At 43.2% G+C, this 10,000-nt stretch overlaps 1 protein-coding gene across 2 annotated transcripts in view; it reads right to left on the minus strand.

Moving 5' to 3' along the window:
* The window catches only part of cyth4b (cytohesin 4b), a 27,539-nt gene that overhangs the window by 17,263 nt on the left and 276 nt on the right, over window positions 1-10,000 (minus strand). For both annotated transcript variants that reach the window (XR_013818304.1, XM_079840834.1), the window contains exons 1-4: window positions 9,987-10,000; window positions 9,197-9,276; window positions 4,321-4,385; window positions 3,968-4,034 (exon numbers count right to left, since the gene is read on the minus strand). The exon at window positions 9,987-10,000 is cut by the window's right edge. Coding sequence is in view for 1 of the 2 variants with exons in the window: in XM_079840834.1 (XP_079696960.1) it covers window positions 3,968-4,034; window positions 4,321-4,385; window positions 9,197-9,276; window positions 9,987-10,000 (226 nt within the window). In the remaining variant the exon portion in view is untranslated. The remainder of the gene's footprint in view (window positions 1-3,967; window positions 4,035-4,320; window positions 4,386-9,196; window positions 9,277-9,986) is intronic.

The raw sequence follows: 10,000 nt of genomic DNA on the forward strand, positions 1-10,000 counted from the left end.
AATCAGATATTGGTAATCTACAACGTGCATCTGCAGAGAAGGACGCGGATGCACACATGAACATGAACTCTCTGTGGATTTCCTTTAACATCTGATACATGGGGAACTAAAGCACAGATCATTTACAGCATTCTATTTCAATCATGTTCTCATTATAATGCCATATATATGACAGATTGGCGCGGCACATCTTGCACTAACTGTATTCCCTGCAGTGTACGCTTCAGTTTCACTTTATTTCGCCGGTCTGGAGGCGTGCTGTCTAACGCTAACCAATAAGACCTCAGGTACCGCCCAACATGCCGCAATAACCAATAAAAAAGGAGACAAATATATTTTTTAATGTCAGGGTGTCCTCGTTCTCATGATCGATGGTCGCTGTTACGTTCGAGAACTCGATTACTTGACCACTGTTGCCCATCCCTAGTTTGCACGAGCGTGTTCGGCTCTCGAGGGATTTGAAGGCACTCATAGCGATGCATTCGTGTCTATAGTTCTTTATAAAAGAAGAATCTGATGCTTGAACTAGGCGCGCTTGACTCTGAGCGGGTTAAAGGGTAACTTCAGTGATTTAGGAATCAGTCATGATTCCCTACAGTCCCTACACGCATGTATTTGACTTATGTCAGCCATTAATGCACTCATCCCTTCAGCATGGCGTCGAGGGTATTCAGTTCCCCATAGCGCCCTCTAGGGGACGCAGCACGAATTCCCATTCGAAAGGGAACATCTCAGGTTACTCGTGTAACCATGGTTCCCTGAGAAGGGGAATGAGACGCTGCGTTCCTTTGCCATGCGTCCGGTATTCCTGCACACGTCTGCTTCAGACAAATGGATGACGTATTTCACAGCTGCCTTTTTATACTCGCTACCGGTATTACGGTCCTTTCACACTGGACGCGATTTTGACGCGTGAATAATTCGCGCGATGGTTTTATTTTTTGATCAGCTGTTTGTGTAATGAGTGCTTTCACACCGAACGCGAATGTGCTGCGGCGAAAAAACGATGTTTATTTTTTTCGTTTCGATGTCGATTTTTTTGAACACTCGCAGCGATAGAAAAGGCTTAAACCAATCACATACAAGGAAACAAAGGTGACGAAATGTCCAGTTGATGTCACTAGCCATTCAATCAACATTAACCTTTGCCAGGTGTCGCATTTCTCACGAGATACAGATGCAGCTGTGTTTGCCCACTATAGGCTACAGATTACCATATTATAATCAATAAATTGATTTTTTTTTTATCTAATTGCGTCCGCGACTATGGAAAGTGAATGTGTTTCTGTCAGTATGACTGTGGCACTTAAATGTTTACATTGTGACTCAACTGGAAACACAGCAGCTCCGGATCGAGCCGTTCCTGAAGAGTGTGTGTGTGTGTGTGTGTGTGTGTGTGTGTGTGTGTGTGTGTGTGTGTGTGTGTGTGTGTGTGTGTGTGTGTGTGTGTGTGTGTGTGTGTGTCGTAAGATGCGCTGCTACCGTCTCTGTCTGGAGGAGCTCCTCAAATTGTCCCACGGACATTTGAAAGTAAGTGCGGAAGCGGCCATGATAAAGTTTGAGCTCCTGTAGAAGATTCGCATCTTCCCGTTCAGACTCTCTGTTCTTTAAGACTTGTGCACCCAAAGCCTTCTTCTCTGTCTTTTAAAGAAAATGAAAAGCTCGTCTCCACTGAATGATTACGTGTCCGTGTTTCTCAGCTGTCTGCGCGAATGTTTTGGAATGTTGGAGCTCTGAAACGTCGCAAACTCGCGTCGCGGCTTGTGTGAATGGTTTTGACGCGAACTATTCGCACACGAAATATTTGCTTTTTCCGCTTCGCTTTTTCGTTACGCGTCCTGTGTGAAAGGGCCTTAAGGCATTTCCCATTACGCCCTCTAGGGGACGCAGATCGAGTTCCCTAGAGGTAGAAAGGTAACCTGAGACGTTCTATTCATTAAAGAATCCCAAATATTGAAATGTATGATGGTTTCCACAGAAATATGAACTGATAATAATCATAAATGTGTGTTGATCATCAGATCCTCATATGAGAATGATTTGTGAAGGATCATGAAGTAATAATAATAATGATAAATTCAGCTTTGATCTCAGGAATAAATGACACTTGACTGTATATTCACTCAGAGAACAGCTGATCTACACTGGAGGAATATCTCACAGTTTACTGGAGTTATGATCAGATAAACACAGCCTAGATGAGTGTAAGAGACTCTTTCAGAACCGTACTAACCCCAAACCTTTGACCGCTAGTGTACGCGTGTGTGTGTTAATATAGTGTCTATAGTGTAGTTATAGATTTGTTACTGTGGAACATTCATGTTCTCTCTGTCGTCTCTTCTCATGCTCGTCAGGTTTCGCTGTATGTTAACGTGCAGCAGAGAAACCACAAAGACTCAGAACGAGAAAACCAAAGTATTTAAGGTGTTGACCACCCTCTACATCCTCCTGTCTGCCAGCCTCTCATTTACACACACACACACACACACAGACCTAAATAACACAAATGCAGTTTAAAGGAACACAGGACTATTTGTGAAAATAGGCTCGTTCTCCGTCTCCCCTAGAGTTAAACAGTTGAGTTTGACTGTTTTCGAATCCATTCAGCCGATCTCCGGGTCTGGCGCTAGCACTTTTAGCATAGCTTAGCATAGATCATTGAATCTGATTAGACCGTTAGCATCTAAAAATAGTCCCAGCGCTCCCTGTGTGAGCCGGTCGTCCCGTTGGTTATGTTGACGGAAGTTAGCCTATTTTCAGGCGCTGTGTAATATCATAGCGCCGCTGCACTCATGGGGCGGCTCACAGCTCTTGATTATTACGCAGGAATGAGAGTATAGTTCCTAGAAAATCACAACTTCTCATTTTCCGTCGGTCTTAGCACACGATATAGAAGAGTCCAGTTTTAAATAGGAGAAATATGGAAACTCTTTGGTCAGTTTTGAGCGCGATGCAACCGGTCTAATCAGATTCAGTGATCTATGCTAAGCTATGCTAGAAGTGCTAGCGGCAGACCCAGAGATCGGCTGAATGGATTCGGTCAAACTCAACTGTTTAACTCAGGGAGACGGAGAACGAGCCCATTTTCACAAATAGTGCCGTGTTCCTAACTGTCCCCGTCCCGCTATCATTCGAAAGCTTATGGACTCAAAATTTATCCTGTGAAAACTGTTTTAAAATCGGACATGGTGTTACCATGGAAACGTTCCGTTAAAATCTTCTAGCTGGCTCCTCCCCCTAGTGGGCGGAGTCATGTTTCATATCACAACAATTATTTTAACTACTTTATAATTAAAATCTTTTCTAATCTTGACACATATCGTCGGAAAGCTCTGAGTCTCAAGGGTTCATATCTGGGGACTGTTTTGTGTTGGAAGTGATATTTGGACAGAAATTTACAGGAAAATGCATCAAAAAAACAATCAATGGAATTTTAATGACACCCGGTGGCTGTTTTTGGTACAGCGCCCTAAACAAAATCTTTTTTTGACAACAACATTTTTGTGATTTCAACTTCAAATTTGGAACACAACTTGGTTAGACATATGACTTTGATTTTATAGTAATTTTAGAATAAAACATTTTTGTAAAATATATATTTTATATAAAATAAAAAATATTTTTATTACAGTATTTTTTTAACTTCCATAACTTTTTCATACTTTCATATTTTTAATTGCTTTCACTTCAGCAATAATCTGCTGAGTGTCTCTATCTTTAAAATAAGACCAAACTTAAGTCTATATTCCAAACATTCTTGAATTAAAGCTCTTTAAGTTTGGATTGTGCATTTTCATATTCTCAGTTAAAGGGTTAAATGTTAATGTCTCAGTGTTGACAGTTAAAAATGACATCAGTTCCTCCTACAGTGAGTGTGTCTGAGACACACACATGTTCCAAGCGTCTCATAATCATCATCATCATCATCATCATCATCATCATCATCATCATCATCGTCATCACTCACCTTTTTAGGATCCATGTTGAATTTCTTCTTTCCACTAGAGAAGCGCTTCTCCCTCTCCAGCGTCTTCCTACAAGAGATTCAAGCAAAACTACGTTTAACTATTGAAGATTGTGTGTGTGTGTGTGTGTGTGTGTGTGTGTGTGTGTGTGTGTGTGTGTGTGTGTGTGTGTGTGTGTGTGTGTGTGTGTGTGTGTGTGTGTGTGTGTGTGTGTGTGTGTGTGTGTGTGTGTGTGTGTGTGTGTGTGTGTGTGTGTGTGTGTGTGTGTGTGTGTGTGTGTGTGTGTGTGATGTTGATGTGATTGTCATAAAGCATCTGTTCTCTGATTATAACACACATTCATATCTTCACTCACGTGTCTTCTGCTGACTTGAAATCCTGAATATCTGCCATGACGTTTTCAATCTGGTTCTTCAGTTTCTGTAAGAAAAACCTCTTTAAGCTTCTCAGGCACAGGTTTCTAAAGCCGCTTTCATGATAAACACACGTTTATTTCATTCCCAGAGTCTGTCTATCACACACTTCAGTTGAACAATCACACCATTAAACACACAACACCACACAGAAACATGTGATGAGTTGAACATCAGTAATATGATTGGATGAGAAACTTAATGCTTTAGATGCAATCAATAACATATTTCTAATTTGATTTATTCATTGTGCCGGTTCAGAAGTTAATGAGGGATTGTGTCAGAAATGTCACCAAAATGAATACAAATGCTCACAAAATTCAAGATATTGATGCAAAAAAAAAATACTTGCATGAGATCTGGATTTTTATATCATATAAACTAAAATACAAATAATAACGTTCTCTCAAAGTTATGAACAAATATTCTTAATAAAGCGTTCGTTCAGTGTTATCTGGTCTTTAATAAACGTTAGCACAAAAACATTATTTATACAACATTCATTGTTTTTCAAATGTAACTTGTTTCAGAAAACATTCAGAAGTAACATCCCATAATGTTTGAAGAATGGAAAGTTCCCATAACATTTAAAAAACTGGACGTTTGGAAGAAAAGAACGTTTTGATAACGTTACACTCTAAAAAAATGTTGGGTTAAAAACAACCCAAGTTGGGTTGAAAATGGACTAACCCAGAAATTGGGTTGTTTTAACCCAGTGAATGTAACCCAGCAATTGGGTTGTTTTAACCCAGTGAATGGGTTGTTTTAACCCAGAAATTGGGTTGTTTTAACCCAGTGAATGTAACCCAGCAATTGGGTTGTTTTAACCCAGTGAATGTAACCCAGCAATTGGGTTGTTTTAACCCAGTGAATGGGTTGTTTTAACCCAGCAATTGGGTTGTTTTAACCCAGTGAATGTAACCCAGCAATTGGGTTGTTTTAACCCAGTGAATGTAACCCAGCAATTGGGTTGTTTTAACCCAGTGAATGTAACAAGCTAGTTTGACCAAGATGGCGGCGCGAGTAGATCGCGAGGCTCAGCGTCTCTCCAGATTCTGCAATTTTGCGGTATTTTTCTTGTTCATCTGGGGTCTGTTCGTACAGAACAGTTGTGCTTTTACATCGTACACCCGTTGTGAGCTTTTGGATATTGGTTTGCGAATTTCCGACAGTTTTATGGACAATCTTCAACTCCTTCCTGAGATCGCTAGGACGCCCGAGGCGATGCGCTCTGCCCGGCCGGGCGGAAGTGCTAGAAGGCGGCGCTGTGATCGTAAACAAAGGCGGGGTAAGCGTGGAGGACTAAGAGCTAAGCTAAGGCTAACTCCTTACCGGCTCTCTTTACCCAGCATTTTCCTTGCCAATGTACGATTGCTAGTGAACAAAATGGAGGAGATTCGACTCAGCATTACACACAGTAAGAAACTTTTGAACTGTAACGTCCTAATCTTCACTGAAACCTGGTTAAACAGCGGAATACCGGACACCGCTATCGAGCTAGCGGGACGCCACACACTCCGGGCGGATAGAACACTAGATGGCTCCGGGAAGAGCAGAGGGGGTGGATTGTGCATTTATATTAACAAAGCTTGGTGCACAAACTCTGCTATTGTTGGGAGTCATTGTTCAGCTAACCTGGAGTTTCTCATGGTTAAATGTAGACCGTTTTATCTACCGCGGGAGTTCACCTCCACTATTATCACTGCAGCCTATATTCCCCCGGATGCTGATGCCAAGCTTGCTATGAAAGAACTTCACGCAGCCATCAGTAAACAACAGACTGATCACCCGGAAGCTGCGTTTATTGTTGCAGGTGACTTTAATCATTCAAACCTAAAGTCAGTGCTACCCAAGTTTCACCAGCATGTTTCCTGCCACACCAGAGGAAACAAAACCTTAGACCATGTTTATACAAACATGGCTGGCGCTTACGTTGCGACACCCCTCCCCCACCTGGGACAGTCAGACCACCTCTCTTTGTTTCTATCACCCAAATATTCACCCCTCATCAACCGTGTGAAGCCATCAGTAAAGACCATCAAGGTGTGGCCTGCGGGGGCAGACTCCACACTCCAGGAAAGGTTTCTAAACACAGACTGGAGTATGTTTGCTTCTCAAGCCACCAGTGGCGCTCACACGGACATTGACTCATTCACTTCCTCTGTATTGGATCATATCAATACCACCATCGACAGTGTTACAACCCAGAAACAGATCACCACATACCCTAATCAGAAGCCTTGGATGAACAGGGAAGTTCGACTCCTGCTGAAGTCACGCAATACTGCCTTCAGATCAGGAGATGCACAAGCCTACAGTACATCCAGAGCAAACCTGAAGAGGGGCATCAAAAAGGCCAAGCACTGCTACAAGCTAAAGATAGAGGGTCACTTTTCCAACTCTGACCCTCGACGCATGTGGCAGGTCATTCAGGCCATCAGTGACTACAAACCCCCCCACTCCACCCCCGCAGCCACTGATGTCAACTTCCTGAACGAGCTAAATTACTTTTATGCTCGTTTTGAAAGGGACAACAGAGAAACTGCAACCAAGCTCAAACCCTCAGCTGACCATCCACCAATCACACTCTCCTCCACAGATGTCTGCAAGTCACTGAGCCGGATCAGCGCGCACAAGGCTGCTGGACCAGACAACATCCCTGGACGTGTGCTCAGGGCATGTGCGGAGCAGCTCGCTGGGGTTTTTACAGACATTTTCAACCTGTCTCTTGCCCAAGCAGCTGTACCGACATGCTTTAAACGCACTTCCATTGTGCCAGTGCCGAAAAGCTCTAGCCCGAGGTGCCCTAATGACTACCGCCCTGTAGCACTCACACCCATCGTCATGAAGTGCTTTGAGCGGCTGGTCCTGGAACACCTAAAAGACTCTCTACCATCCACATTGGACTCACACCAGTTTGCCTACCGCAGCAATAGGAGCACAGAGGATGCCGTTTCCATGGCACTGCACTCTGTGCTCACCCATCTGGACCATAAGAACACGTATGCACGCATGCTGTTTGTTGACTTCAGCTCAGCATTCAACACTGTCATCCCAACCAAGTTAATAGCCAAACTTGGAGACCTGGGCATCAACACTTCAATGTGTAACTGGATTTTGGACTTCCTAACTGACAGACCCCAGAATGTTCGATCAGGATCCACCTGCTCCACATCCATCACACTCAACACTGGTGTACCACAGGGCTGTGTGCTAAGCCCGTTTCTCTACTCCCTCTTCACCGCCGACTGCAAGCCTGTGTATGGATTTAATTCTATCGTCAAGTTTGCGGACGACACTACGGTGATTGGTCTCATCAGCAACAACGATGAGACTGCCTACAGGGAGGAGATCCAGCACCTGGCCACATGGTGCGCTGATAATAACCTGCTCCTCAACACCACCAAAACGAAGGAGCTCATCGTGGACTTCAGGAAGGAGTCAAGAGGCACACACGACACCATCCACATCAATGGAATGGCTGTTGAACGTGTCTCCAGTTTCAAGTTCCTGGGGACCCACATCTCGGCGGACATGTCGTGGACGACCAACACCTCCAGCCTGGTCAAGAAGGCTCACCAGCGCCTCTTCTTCCTGAGGACACTGAGGAAGAATCAGCTCTCCTCGGCTATCCTGGTGAACTTCTACCGCTGCGCAATAGAAAGCATCCTGACCAACTGTGTGTCAGTGTGGTATGGGAGCTGCTCTGTTGCGGAGCGCAAGGCACTGCAGCGGGTGGTGAAAACTGCCCAGCGCATCACAGGAACTCCACTGCCTGCCATCGAGCACATCCAGAGGAAACGCTGTCTGCATCGAGCTCCAGCATCCTCAAGGACTCCTCTCACCCAGCCCACAGACTGTTTTCTCTCCTGCCCTCCGGCAGGCGTTTCAGGATCCACCGGACCAGGACCAGCAGACTAAAGAACAGTTTTTTCCCCAGAGCTGTCTCTTTACTGAACTCAAACCCCCGTTGATCCACTTCCCTCATAAACTGATAACTCTCCTACCTCACATCTTCCTTCACTTTGTTATTTGCACTACCGACTGTTTATCACAGTAACAACTGTTTACATATGCATCTTACACTGCCATATCTTAACTGGATTATGCTCATTTGCACTGCCGACTGTATTTATAGTACCAATGTTTACATTTGCATTTTGCACTGTACTTCTAACTGTAATATGCAACCACTTTCCACTGCACTTTACACTTTTTTTTTTTTTTTCCGGATAGCTCTGTCCATAATTTATTGCACTACCCTAATCCACTGCTATTCCTCATATTAGCCTAACATATTATTGTATACCTCTATCTGTAAAATTCTGTTTATAGTAATAGCCATCTGTATATTGTATTCATAGTACATATTCACCTGTAAATTCTGTTTATAGTAATAGCCATCTGTATATTTATTCACTGTACATATTCACCTGTAAATTCAGTTCTGTTTATAGTAATAACGTCTCTCTATTTATACATATTTATACATATTCAGTACATATCCATGTCCTGCACTTACGCATCCATTGTATATCCTGCACTTGCTGCTATTGCACTTCTGGTTAGACCTAAACTGCATTTCGTTGCCTTGTACTTGTACTTGTGTAATGACAATAAAGTTGAATCTAATCTAATCTAATCTAATCTAACCCAGAAATTGGGTTGTTTTAACCCAGTCAATGTAACACAGCATGTTTAGCAGAAGGTGTCAGCTGATGTTGTGCTGATGTTGTGCTGATGTTGTGCTGATGTTGTGCAGATGTTGTGCTGATGTTGTGCTGATGTTGTGCTGATGTTGTGCAGATGTTCCCTCACCTCGATGTCCTCCAGCAGAACCTGCTTGTGCATCTTCAGCCGCTCGATCTCCATCTCCTCCTCCGCCGTCAGATCTGAGTCTTTAGACACACACACACACACACACACACACACACAGACACACACACACACACACACACACACATCAGTGTGTTGCTGCAGATTCAGAGTTTCTACACAACATGACAATAAACCCTGAAAGCAGATCAGAGCTGTCTGAAATCTCTCTTCTCGACTGGAACAATGAGCTTCACACTCGTCGTGTTCTGCTTATGAAACAGGAAATCTGCTGGCATGGGGGCCGTGAGGGGCCTCTGAACGTGTGTGTGTGTGTGTGTGTGTGTGTGTGTGTGTGTGTGTGTGTGTGTGTGTGTGTGTGTGTGTGTGTGTGTGTGTGTGTGTGTGTGTGTGTGTGTGTGTTTCACTTCAGACATGAGTATCCAAACAGACCACAGCAGACAGACACGGCATGAAATCAAACCAGCAAATATAAAATAATAATAATAATCCAGCTATTACACAGATTTTCATTTCAGTCCATCAGTTCTCTGAATGTTATGAACAAACGTTCTTCCAGTAACGCTAATATAACGTTCGTTCAACATTATCTGGACTTAATTAATGTTCTCAAAACTCAACATTTAAACATTACATTATTAAAAAACAGTAAAGTATTTAGATATAGCCTACTATTAAATATACAGATATATTTTCTGATCTATAATAAAGCATCTGCAACGGAAACTGCAGATGGACAGAGAGTGTGTAGTTGAGTTAAACTCTCTCTTACCTGTGTGACAGCGC

This window comes from Gobio gobio (genome assembly GCF_949357685.1).
Source record: "Gobio gobio genome assembly, chromosome: 17".
In the NCBI taxonomy this organism is placed as follows: domain Eukaryota; kingdom Metazoa; phylum Chordata; class Actinopteri; order Cypriniformes; family Gobionidae; genus Gobio; species Gobio gobio.